Raw genomic sequence first — 12,500 nt, 5'->3', positions numbered from 1 at the left:
ATAATGTTTGAATATCTTTGGGTGTGAGCGTCAGTCCTATAATAAGTATTTAGTCCTGTTATGTAACACTTGCTCAAGATTTTTTTTTTTGTGCTTAATTCTCTCACAGTTTCCAAACACTGCGCTAAATGCGGACGTGATCGTGCGGCGACTGACGTATGTTCCTAATCTGCGGTGATAAAGAGTCGGCCTGAGAATGAAGTTGAGGTAAGAAACTGTTTGATCTGGAATTCATCAATAATTCATGAGCTAGTGGAGAAGCCCCGCCCACAGCCCCGCCCACAGGCTGTGATGCGCGTCACTCACGTTATGGATGGTGGCGGCCAGCAGCACACAGATGCAGGCGATGTGGAGGACGAAGATGGCAGCGAGTAGAACCAGCATGACTGACAGAGAGAAAAAACACAGACATATTAATATTCAGTAAGAGTTTAGATATGACTGAGCTGAACTGATAATGACTGAATGATGACTGAATTGTGAGCTGGAGCTGAATAACAACATCCTGAGCGCTCAACTCAACCAGTTCCCTAATTGATCAACTTTACATATGAGCCCTGAGCTGATCTGAATAACGACTGTTTTCTGGTTTAGGGCTGCTTTACTACAGGATTTGAATGCGCCTTCATTTCTAAACTTTGCTTTGATTCTCTTATTGTTCTGTTTATAACTGAGAAGTCCATATTTCATAAAACATAAAAGAAACAAACTAAAGAGTAAACACTTGTTGACAGAAGTTTGCTGTGGTTCCATTTAGCACATTTGAACAACAACACATGAAACCTGTGTGTGTGTGTGTGTGTGTGTGTGTGTGTGTGTGCAGCAGGTATGAATGAGCGGATCAAGTGTTTTTACAGCTCGATGGGTTGAAACTTGTCTCAGCATTGCACAGTAATGCCACTCCCTGAAGGAAGCGTCCCTCCTCTCGCCCCGTCTGTCCCGCTCAGCCCCCGTCAGACTCACACATTTCCCCATGTTTCCCAGGATTAGTCATATTTAAACAGATGAAAAACAGCTCAGCATCTCTGGCGGACCAAACGCAGTCATCTCACGCTCTCAAAGCCAGCACACACTCACACAAACCCCCTTAACTAACACCAGACGGTCGGTCGAATGCCCCGAACGAGCGCACGGATCGAGAAGGGTTTCAGATCTTACCTGATGCGTTGAGTAGCAGAAGGTCGAAGGCTAGAAGAGAGCAGCTTCACACTTCCAGATGTGCTGTGTGTGTGACTGTGGATCTTTACACTCAACTCTCAGTGCAAGCGCTCTCCACCCTCTGGCTCCGCCCACAGCCCCGCCCCCTGCCCCGCCCCTCACTCTCATTCCTGCAGTGTCTCTCTCTCTCTCTCTCTCTCTCTCTCTGTATAAGGGTGTGGTGTTTGGGAAGGTCCTGACAAGCCCTTTTCCCGCCGGCTCTATGAAAACTTTGTGAAAGATAAGTTTAGCGATCGAGCTGCGCATTCTTCCCTCCAAACCCGGCTCCTCTGTGCGGTGATTCATGGGTAAACACTGTGAATACAGACGCTCCACACCCTCCGAGAGACCATCACTCACATCGGCCAAACACTGCATAGTCCTCCTCTGAGTGTCTACCACTAAACTAACCCTCACCCCTAACATGTGCAGAACGCCAGAGTTACCTCAACAACATCTCTTGGCTGATTTATAAGTCTTTAACTAGAGGCGAGCGGTCAGATGTGGCACTAGTGGGTTGACAAAGTCTTTCACAACAGAAGGGAGGATATCTGATCCCTACAACTACAGTCTAAACAAGTACACTCATTTATACACACACTAACACACACACTTGATTGGCTGGATTTCAATCAGTTCCAGCTGAAGGACACGAGACGACTGAAAGGAAGCCATGATTCATTACATCACTGGATACGACTAATATAATCATCGTTTAGCTGGTTTTCTGAGCAAACGATTGAAATTAAGACATTGTTTCTGCCAGAGGGGTCTAAAACATGAACTTCATCCCGAAGGAAAACAAGCTGATATTTCTGACCCTATTGGCAGATTTTTGCTCAGAATTGTGACCCTGGACCACAAAACCAGTCATAAGGTTAAATTTGACAAAACTGAGATTTATACATCATATGAAAGCTCAATAAATCAGCTTTCTATTGATGTATGGTTTGTTAGGATAGGACAATATTTGACTGAGATGCATCTATTTGAAAATCTGAAATCTGAGGATGCAAAAAAATCAAAAAGACTGAGAAAATCACCTTTAAAGTTGTCCGAATTAGGTTCTTAACAATGCATATTACAAACCAAAAATCACATTTTGATATGTTCACAGTAGGAATTTTACAAAAAATCTTCATGGAACATGAACTTTACTTAATTTCCTAATGAGTTTTGGCATAAAAGAAAAATCTATAATTTTGACCCATACAATGTGTTTTTGGCTATTGCTACAAACATACCCCAGCGACTTAAGACTGGTTTTGTGCTCCAGGGTCACAATTATGATCTTTTTTCAATTTGCGCCTTCGGTTTGCTTGATGTTTAGATTTGTTTTGCTAGAAAACAAGACGAAACTACCATACCTAGCTTTTTTTTTTTGTTTGTTTCTTATATTTTTTTAATTTTCAGCAAAATGTCAGAGCCATGTGAAACGCCCTGTACACACATCCCAGAATGCCTTTCACTCATAGATTGACTTCAGGATGTGTTTTTTAATTCTAGCATCCACCTGAACTGAATTGTCCTCAGGCTGTCCTGTGTTTCATAGTGTTTGGTCTTACGCTGGTTTTATCCTGATGAGAGTCTCTAGATGCCAAAGTTTAGTCTGGGTTAGAGTAAGAGCTGTAAAAGCACTTGAACCCCGGTGAAACTGTTTCGTTTCTTCAGCAGCACTGGCGTATTCGTGTTAAATGTGTTGTTTTAGTGGATGTGGTTTCAGACATTTGCTGCCTGGATCCCAAAACACACCAAACACTTGACTTGGAACCCGTCAAATAATGGCAAATACACGCCTCGTTTATTCCTGTTGTTGTCCGTCTTTGCTGTGGCTTTTTTTTTTGTGAAATGTGTTGCTGTGAGTTTAGCGTTTGACTCTGGGTGAGGAAACAAACGCAAACACACCCTGTGTGACAGACACACACCCTAATGAGAAGAAGAAGAGAGAGAATTTAGAAATGTTGTTCAACCAGATTTCACCTGCAGGACAGTTACAGCCTCACCTGAGCGCCACACACACACACACACACACACACACACAATAACGTCTTTGTGCAAGAACAGCCTACAAGTCCTACAACAACTGTGTTTAATCCATCATGATCTTTATTCAAATGTCTCCTGTTATCCACCTTCTGTGTGTGTGTGTGTGTGTGTGTGTGTGTGTGTGTGTGTGTGTGTGTGTGTGTGTGTGTGTGTGTGTGTGTGTGTGTGTGTGTGTGTGTGTGTGTGTGTGTGTGTGTGTGTATGGAACATCAGACAGCGTTTTGAAATGCATCTTGATTGTTGAGTGTTTGTGTTGAAATCTGGATGGGAATGTTTTGGACACTCCCATATTTCAGTGCTCATGCTCACATGTTCACACACGCACACACAATCACACACACACAAACTGCTTCTGTCTGTCTCTCACACACTTTGATAGCTAAACTATGACTGTTTTTGTTCCTCGTTCTACCATTAGAGAGGAAAAACGTTTAAAGCTATGAAACTGGAGCAGTTTCTGAGCATGTTTTCTTCCTTTGCTGTAAGGCAATAGTTGAAGAGCTCTGTCATCGTTCGGTTTCCCTCATGTCATTACAAACCTGCATGACTTTCTGTCTTCTGTGGAACGTAAAAGTAGATATTTTGAAGAATGTTGAGATCCAAACAACACTGACTTTCAGTATGAGAGAGAGAGAGAGAGAGAGAAAAAACACATTTCTCTAAAAAACTTCTGTTTATGTTTAACAGATAATCTGTTTATATTTGCTTCACTCAAATACTACTTTTTTCCTTTTATTTAGTGATCAAATCTAAGCTACTAGTGCAAAACTTTATATTAGGTTTATTAAAATGCTGGATTCTGTCACTGTGAGCATTACTCGTCAGCAGGTTAAAGTGTACTGATTATTTATTCATGTTTTGTTCGGTTGTGCAGCAGGAAGAACATCCACACGTGTCTCTCTCTCTCTCTCTCTCTCTCTCTCTCTCTCTCTCTCTCTCTCTCTCTCTCTCTCTCAATGACATCCAGACGTTCATATTTGGCTTCAGAGCTTAAAAGAAAACAACTGCTGTTGCTAGGAAACCCAACATGCCATGAGTCACCAGCGCCGCGCCCTCCACCCTCCAACACGAGCTCACGCGAACGCGCCGCTGCGTCACTTCCTGCTCCCGCTCTCCGCGCGCACTTCAATGCCCACTTGTATACAACATTAGCTTTTTACTGCTGTGACTATCCTCACTTTAAAGTTTAGTTGTCACTGACTGTGCTCAGCTCAGCTAATCTGTCGTCAATATTCTGTCAGAAATCATTTGTTACAATTAATGCGCGTTCACACCAGGAGCGACAGTGAAAACTAGCAGAATAATTTGTCCTCAGCTTTGTCGTCTGTTGCTTTAAAGGGACCGTTCACTTAAAAATTGAAAATCCAGTCATTGTTTACTCATCTTGATTGCTGTAATGCCGTAAACCTTTTTCTCTTTCGAATTTCAAAATAAAAAATTGTAAAATATGCCCTGCTCCTGTTTGTCCATGTAATGGCTCTGTAAAATCGAGGATTTAAAAGCATCATGAAATATAACAATGGCACGTGTTTGTGTGTGTTTTGAAGGCATACTGTAGGCTTTGTACAGTCGGAAAGTTGTATCCTTCGCTGCCTGTGATGTACAAAAATCCTGTGCGTGTGGTTCGGTGCTCAGTGGAATGAATAAACTGGTGTTTCTGAAGGAGCTAGTAGTTTATTCACTTATTTATTTTTTGGCGCACCACCACAACTCATTCCAAATAAAATACTTCTTTATTTTGTTTTACCGCATTCGGCGTCGCATGGGTCTAAAATCTGGAGTGACGTCACTGGTCGCCCGTGAGCGCGCTGAGAATAATGCTGCTGCCCTCCAGCGGTCATGCGCGCGCACTGCACTGACTCACACACACACAGTTGAGCTGAAGAGATAGTTCACCCGAAAATCAGGGCCCGTATTCACAAAACATCTTAAGGCTAAAAGTAGCTCCTAATTTGCTGGTTTAGGAGAAAATCTTAAAAATAATGGGCGTGTCAGTCCTAAATTGTTGCTCTAAGAGTATTTCACAAATCATTTTAGCGCTAAAACTAGCTCCTAAACCTGTGAAATGATAGGAGTAGTGAAGAGGACTCCTAACTATCCAAAATTGGCTATTGCCGGTAATCTGCCTCAGAATGTAAACTTTTTATAAAAACACTGCATTTATTTGCACACAGAATCAGAATCTGATTCACATAGGCATGCATCTTTTTTTTTTTTTTTTTTTTGCTTTTGGAGGTTATCTCCAATTTTGTAATAATACGACCTCACGTTGCGTCAAACACGTTTACATACTGCGAAGATTCCATTTTGTATTGTTTTAATGACTTATTAAATTGTTTTTTGTTTTGCAACGAATTAATTACTACGTGACTAGTGTGCAATATTTCGGTGCATGGTACATTTTTAGAATGACAAATACAAAAAAAATGCATCCAAAAACACACCAACAGTCTGCAAGGGTCCTTGCATCCAGTTTGGTTGTCTTTTACGTTTGCACGCTTTCAGCAATGATCATATTCTACTGATATTCATATCTCCACAAATTGTTTAGGAGAAGCACACATTTAAGAGGCTGACAGTCAGCTGAACATATAGTTGTTTAATTGGTGACACGTAGCCTGCATTTTAAAAGCGTTATTTTTAAACTCACATTTTTATTTTAAAACCTTTATTTGAATTTGGCAAAATAATATCGTGCTCTTCAATATTTTTTATGAAATATAAATAAATCTCTGACAGAGACCCCTTCGCTATCAGCCAATCACAGTGTGCATAGTTAATGAGCATGCTGACATCATCCATATTAATGAGCTCAACCCCGCCCCTTACTCTCAGCTTAAGACTTCCCTCTATTCCTGAGTAAAAGTTTGTCTCCGCAGCTTTGTGAATGGGTTTAAAGAGAGAACTCTTAGCTAAAAACTTGAACTGCTATTAAGGAGAACTCTTAGTGCTCAGATAAAAATGTTTTGTGAATACAGGCCCAGAATTCGTACCGTTGTAAGGACATCAGTAAAATAGTCCGTGTCACATCAGTGGTTCAACCGTAACTTTGCAAAAAACGCTAAGAAAACAAAAGTGACGACTTTGTGATTTAGAGGAGAGGAATTGTTGAATAAAGTCTTTTTTTTTTCTTAGCACACAAAAAGTATTTTAAGTAAGTCATTTACGGTTGAACCACTGTCGTCTCCAAGGCTGTTTTGGGTCTGGGAACATTTCAGTTGTGTTGCTGTCAGTGTCTACACAGAGTCAGGCCTCTCAGATGTCATCAGAAATATTTGTGTTCCGAAGATGAATGAAGTCTCTTCTGCTCATCAAGGCTGCATTTATTTGATTAAAAATACAGAAAAAAACTGTAATATTGCAAAATGTTTTTAAAATATAAAATAATGCTTTTTTATTTTAACATACTTTAAAATAGAATTTATTCCTGTGATGAAAAGCTGAATTTTCTATCAGCTGTTACTCCAGTCTTCAGTGTCACGTGATCCTTCAGAAATCATTCTAATATGCTGATTTATTATTTTTTTGGAGCCTGTGACTTTTATTTTTTTTTCCAGGATTCTTTCATGAATGACAAGTTTAAAAAATAGTGTTTATTCAAAATATAAATATTTTATAACAATGTAAATTATTTATTATTAACTTTTAGTAAACTTTTAATTATTAACTTGATACATCCTTGGTGAATAAAAGTATTCCTTTCTTTAAAAAAACAATAAAAATGTACTGACCCCAAACTTTTGAACGGTAGTGTATTTATTACATTGTCATGCCATATTTTAAAGTCTGTTTATTTCTGCCACCTTCTTCCTTACTTGCCTTATTTTTCACAATGTTATTGTTGCCATCAGACTACAAACCCTGCTGAAAAAACCAAGCAAAGGACCAGCAAAAACCAGCACCAAAACATCCCTAGATTTAGTCAGATTGGCGCTCCTTCATCTCAGCCACAGAGAACATCATGATCTTCTCAGAGCGTCACATGAAGATGTGTTTGGTGTCAGTCGTAGCTGATTAGCAGTCCTTCTCTGATCAAACACAGCAGACCGTGACGGGTTTGTGGAAGATTCTTTAATGTATTAAAGTAAGCAACACTCATAAAACAGGAAGATTTTAATGGTACAGCAAGACAGTGAAATATTGAGGACGAGACTGTGACAGACAGCGGGTCACAGCGTAACAGTCAGAACTGAAGAATTGAGTCGTGTTCATCCACTATGATCCACAACATGAATGCAGTAACACTGAACATGTTCATGGGTGGTTCGTGCTAGCAAACTACAGCAGATCACTTTACATTTCTGTGAAATTTATCAGCTTTACTATCGACTTGAATTAGAATCTAAAGGCATTCGGTTCAGTTCTTGGCGATGGACGACTCACACACGGACGGACACGATTCCCTTGACCTTTTAAAAGAGCTCATCCCTCCATCAGAGTCGAGATGGACCTCAGTAGATGGTGGGAGACGAGTAGTACTGCATCTTCAGATTATTATATAGAAAACAGCTGCACACCAGCGCCACCAACTGCCAGACAGACGAGAGAGAGAGAGAGAGAGAAAGAGAGAGAGAGAGAGAGACAGAGAGAGAGAGAAAGAGAGAGAGAGAAAGAGAGAGAGAGAAACGGTTATATCTGCTGGGGAGGAGGAAGCAGGACTGACGGTGAGGAGGTGAGGAGCACGTATGCAGGAGGAGATGCGTGAGACTGTGAGAGGTGTCTTCTGAGGACAGAGCCGCACACCAGCGCCAGCGTCTGAGGACGAACACACGCAGACGGTCAGACGACACGCGTGCGCCGCTGGAGACCAGTGCGGCGTGTTTGAGGGTTAGAGCGGAGACACAACTCAAGATGGACTCACCATGATTCCTGCCGTCCCCAGAAACCCTCCCAACACCATCGGAGCGTGAGACTCGAAGACGCTCTTGATCACGCCGGGACAGCTCTGCGCACAAACACACAAACGTAGATGAGTGACTCTGCGCTCCTCAAACATCACACTGACAGAGATGAGAACAAACCCAGCAGGAGGAGACTCACAGAATACGTGAGCTGCTTGAAGAAGCTGACATCTGGACAGGTGTCTCGCACAAAGACTTCAATCGGTCCGCCGACGCCGCAGCAGTCAAACTGAAACAAACACACACCTGTTAGACCACATATGTGTGAACAAAAGACTGTGTGTGTATGTGTGTGTGTGTGTGTGTGTGTGTGTGGCTCTTACAGCGTTGTGGAATAGCTTGAGGGTGACTTCTTGGCTGGGATTCCTGGTGTTCACATACTGAGCATAGATTGTGGTGTAGAAGTTCACCAGCTCTTCTGACACCTACAACACCACAGACACATGACTGCTTTAAAACCACTATTACACCACACCTGAGTGAGTGAGTGTGTGTGTGTGTGTGTGTGCGTGCGAGTGTGTGTGTGTGTGTGTGTGTGTGTGTGTGTGTGTGCGTGTGTGTGTGCGTGTGTGTGTGTGTGTGTGTGTGTGTGTGCGAGTGTGTGTGTGTGTGTGTGTGTGTGTGCGTGCGTGCGTGCGTGCGTGCGTGCGAGTGTGTGTGTGTGTGCGTGCGTGCGTGCGTGCGTGTGTGTGTGTGCGTGCGAGTGTGTGTGTGCGTGTGTGTGCGTGCGAGTGTGTGTGTGTGTGTGTGTGTGTGTGTGTGTGCGTGCGTGCGTGCGAGTGTGTGTGTGTGTGTGTGTGTGTGTGTGTGTGTGTGCGAGTGTGTGTGTGTGTGTGTGTGCGAGTGTGTGTGTGTGTGTGTGTGTGTGTGTGTGTGTGTGTGTGTGTGTGTGTGTGTGTGTGTGTGCGTGCGAGTGTGTGTGTGTGTGTGTGTGTGTGTGTGTGTGCGCGAGTGTGCGCGTGTGTGCGCGAGTGTGCGCGAGTGTGCGCGTGTGTGCGCGAGTGTGCGAGTGAGTGTGCGCGAGTGTGTGTGTGTGTGTGTGTGTGTGTGTGTGTGTGTGCGAGCGCGTGTGTGCGCGTGTGTGCGAGTGAGTGTGCGCGAGTGTGTGTGTGTGTGTGTGTGTGTGTGTGTGTGTGCGTGCGTGCGTGCGTGCGTGCGTGTGTGTGTGGCCTTTACCCGTCCGCTCCACATGAAGGCCATCACACCAGCTGCAACTTCAATGATGATCAGAACGGACAGCAGGCCAGCAAACTGAATGTCAGAAAAACAAAAATGTTTAGTAATGTTTTTACTTCAAGAATAATTCTCTCTTCTAATCCTGAAATAGATATATTTCCTCAGACGTGCAGAAGGGAAAGGGGAAGAAGAGGAGAGCCATGACCTTTCCAACTTTTCTTGACAGGTCATGAGTCGAGGTTTGCGTTTTACAGGTTTGGGAAAAATACGTCTACAAATGAGATTGTGTCCTTTCCCTGATAGCGCACGCACATCTCAGAGACGTCTGCATTTACATCTGCGAGACATCTATTGGACGTTTCCTATCAGATGTCAAATAGACGTCTATTAGACATCTTTAAGATGTTTATGATGTAGAATGTATGTTAAACTGACATCTTACGGACGTCTGCCAGACGTTTGTACACAGCAGATGCTTTCCAGATCGAGAGATCTTTAACAGACGTCTGGCAGACGTACATCTGTACTCTGAATCCTGAAGGTGTCTCACAGCATTGTTTCAGTGTGATTTTGTACAAATAGTCTTCGGCTGTTGGCTCTGTGAGTGAGTGTGAGGTGTCTGTAGATGATCTTCCTCACCACACCGAGAGCAGATTTACTGTGGTTACAGGCGCCACAGTCCCCGATGATGGCCACCAGCAGCATCAGAACTCCTGTGACCACCAGCACCATCACACCTGACGGACACACACACACGCACACGTCCAGTCACTCAATATCACCTACACTTCAACATGTGTTAATGAGAATAACAGCAGAACAGACCGATGTTGAACTGCGTGGTGTTCAGATCGATGTCGAAGAATCCTCTGGTTTCAGCACCGAACCGGAGCCACATTCCCAGAGCGACCAGACCGAATCCCACCAGCTGAAACACCCAGCACAGCTCTCAGCATCATCACAACAGAACAACAGCAGCGAAACTACCGGCATACACTGCTTTGCCTTTATGGAAATGAGCTTAAAGCGAAACTAGCGTTTGATTCCCATAATTAAAAATGTTTATGACCTTTATAGCACGCTTTTATCTAAGGAGACGGCGATTCACCGATAGAAGTGTAAATATCAATAAAAACGCAGTCATACTCACAGCGAACAGAATGTTAAACAGGATCAGAAAACATTTGCACAACTGCGCGCACCCGTCCATCGCGAACGGATATATCTCACTGCAACACAACATTATATCACATGAACCCAATATAATGAGCCGTTTAATGGACTATCCAAATAATAATAATACAAACAATCTTTTAATTCATAATTATAAAAAAATAAAAAATAAACTTTTACCACGTTTGTGTTAAGCATGGACTTTAAAAAGCCTAACAATATAAAGCATAACACTGAATTATTGAATCTATAAACGAACTTGCCTTTTCCAGGAATGAAGAGACTAGGTTTGGTCGTGTCCCGGTTGGTGTCTGTGGTCAAATGTGCTCTTCCTCTCAGGCACGCGCCCGTTTCTGCTGCGCAGCGCGCGCTCTCATTGGTGCTCAGCTCGAGTGACATCGGCGCGGCCAAAGAGTTTCTGTACTGAAGAAACGAAAGCACTACTGACCGAATTCCTCCGAAAATGACGAACAGAGTCGAGGAGCGGCCTGTTCAATTCGGTGCTCTGCAGTCACGTTTTTAGATCAGATTATAATTGTGTAGCTGCCAGGTTACATTAGAAAGGAAAAGCATTTGAAGCAAACATGTACAGTTCATGTAAAAAATATTTATTTTTCCTGTGAAAAAAAAAAAAAGCAGAGCATACTAACAACGAACCAATCAAAAACAGACTTAAATTGTGTTTTTGTGGATAAATTAGATTATAATGAAGCAGATGATGCCAGTATTAAATCACGGCTGACTGTTTCTGTTGCACCGAGATGGAGTCAAAGGGAAGTTAATCCGGATCAGTCGCACTGAAGCCAGATGTCGAGTGTGAACGGCCCAGAGAGACGATCTCAGAAAGCGTCTGCAGGTACAGGGATGATAATGACTGAGAAACACCTGGAAGTCCAACACTTTTCATATTCAGTCTGGATTGAGCTTCAGTTTCTGTCTGTCTCTCAGATAGCACATGTCTGTTAAAGATCTCTCGATCTGGAAAGCATCTTCTGTGTGCAAACGTCTGTAAGATGTCTAATTCATGAACATTGAAAGACATCTAACAGACATCTATTTGACATCTGATTGGAACCGTCCAATAGACGTATTGCAGATGTAAAAGCAGACGTCAAACAGACGTCTCCAAGATGTGCGTGTGCTATCAAGGCTGTCTCTGTGACAGATCTGTGATCCGTGAGCCTGTATTCGGTATAGAAATGTTCTGCTAGGTCCTGTTTTCTGTTCATGCCAGTTGTTTTACTTTTGTTTTCCTGATGGTAGCTTTCAGAATGTGGTTTACTCTGATATGGTTGGGTTCGGCAGAGCTGAAACGGATGTTTGTGACTTTCAGAGCACTTGATTTATGCGGTATCCAGAAGTGTAGAGATTGTAGATTGTTTTGAATATAGTGTATGTCATTAACAGAGATCTGCATCATTCACCAATGTGTTTGTTGGAGTTCTCATCTCTAGATTTAGCGACAGAGAGAGCTCAACGCACTGCAAATGAAAGAAACTAAAACACGCAAATTAAGAAAACATCATCAGTTTGGGGCCTCATTTGTAAAAAGTTTGTGCAAAAACATCCTAAATTTAGAGAGGCAAATTCCTCTGTGATTACTGGGATGGAGCTGATTGGTAAAGACTCAACTCAAGCGCCGGTTTGTTTGAATATTTCCGTTAATATCCCACCAGATCCAGATTTTTTGGGTTTGAGAGTTTTAATGTAGTCTTTATTTTTTCAGTAATAGTGAAGCTGTAAGGGTGGTTTCATCAGCGGTTCCCCCTTCTGAAAAGAACAGCATATGCTGGTTAGGTATGTTTGCTGGTCCTTTGCTGGTTAAAGATGGTCAAGGACCAGTATAAACCAGCTAAAACCAGCATCCCAGCACCAAAACATACCTAACCAGCATATGCTGTTTTTTTCAGCAGGGCCAGCTGCAGGATCGCTCTGATATCTGCGAACTAGGCCGATCGCTGTGGGTTTGTGTTAGAATCAGGACTGGGTTTTGTTTGCCTTTAAACC

General features: G+C 42.7%; 3 protein-coding genes across 4 annotated transcripts in view; all 3 read right to left on the bottom strand.

Annotated features, from left to right (window-relative positions):
• LOC141327688 (epithelial membrane protein 1-like) overlaps window positions 1–1,291 on the bottom strand; it is a 6,224-nt gene extending 4,933 nt beyond the window's left edge. Inside the window, exons 1-2 of the mRNA XM_073835364.1 lie at window positions 1,159–1,291; window positions 307–386 (exon numbers count right to left, since the gene is read on the bottom strand). Of these exons, the coding sequence (XP_073691465.1) occupies window positions 307–384 (78 nt within the window). The 5' untranslated portion in view covers window positions 385–386; window positions 1,159–1,291. The remainder of the gene's footprint in view (window positions 1–306; window positions 387–1,158) is intronic.
• LOC141327161 (E3 ubiquitin-protein ligase TRIM35-like) overlaps window positions 1–12,500 on the bottom strand; it is a 308,396-nt gene that overhangs the window by 106,055 nt on the left and 189,841 nt on the right. The gene's annotated exons all lie outside the window — the stretch shown is intronic.
• Window positions 7,295–10,836, bottom strand: cd9r (CD9 molecule related). 2 transcript variants are annotated; one of them, XM_073835355.1, is made up of 9 exons: window positions 10,753–10,836; window positions 10,471–10,545; window positions 10,146–10,248; window positions 9,960–10,057; window positions 9,321–9,395; window positions 8,468–8,569; window positions 8,284–8,373; window positions 8,105–8,188; window positions 7,295–7,998 (listed from the first exon to the last, which is right to left on the bottom strand). In XM_073835355.1, exons 2-9 carry the CDS (start codon window positions 10,528–10,530, stop codon window positions 7,873–7,875), a joined length of 738 nt encoding a protein of 245 aa, XP_073691456.1. In that variant the 5' UTR covers window positions 10,531–10,545; window positions 10,753–10,836; the 3' UTR covers window positions 7,295–7,872. The 2 variants fall into 2 exon arrangements, with proteins under 2 accessions (XP_073691456.1, XP_073691457.1); XM_073835356.1 differs by having other exon boundaries at window positions 7,295–7,772.

This window comes from Garra rufa, chromosome 1 (genome assembly GCF_049309525.1).
Source record: "Garra rufa chromosome 1, GarRuf1.0, whole genome shotgun sequence".
Lineage (NCBI taxonomy): Eukaryota > Metazoa > Chordata > Actinopteri > Cypriniformes > Cyprinidae > Garra > Garra rufa.
Note: the sequence above shows the minus strand (reverse complement) of the source record. Positions and strands in the feature narration are given on the sequence as shown.

Excerpts from the sequence above, each read along its gene's own strand:
- cd9r (XM_073835355.1), bottom strand. The coding sequence starts at position 10,530 with ATGGACGGGTGCGCGCAGTTGTGCAAATGTTTTCTGATCCTGTTTAAC. Across the intron at positions 8,570-9,320 it reads CCTTCATGTGGAGCGGACGG|GTGTCAGAAGAGCTGGTGAA; the intron begins GTAAAGGCCACA and ends GTGGTGTTGTAG. Across the intron at positions 8,374-8,467 it reads TCAAGCTATTCCACAACGCT|TTTGACTGCTGCGGCGTCGG; the intron begins GTAAGAGCCACA and ends TGTTTGTTTCAG.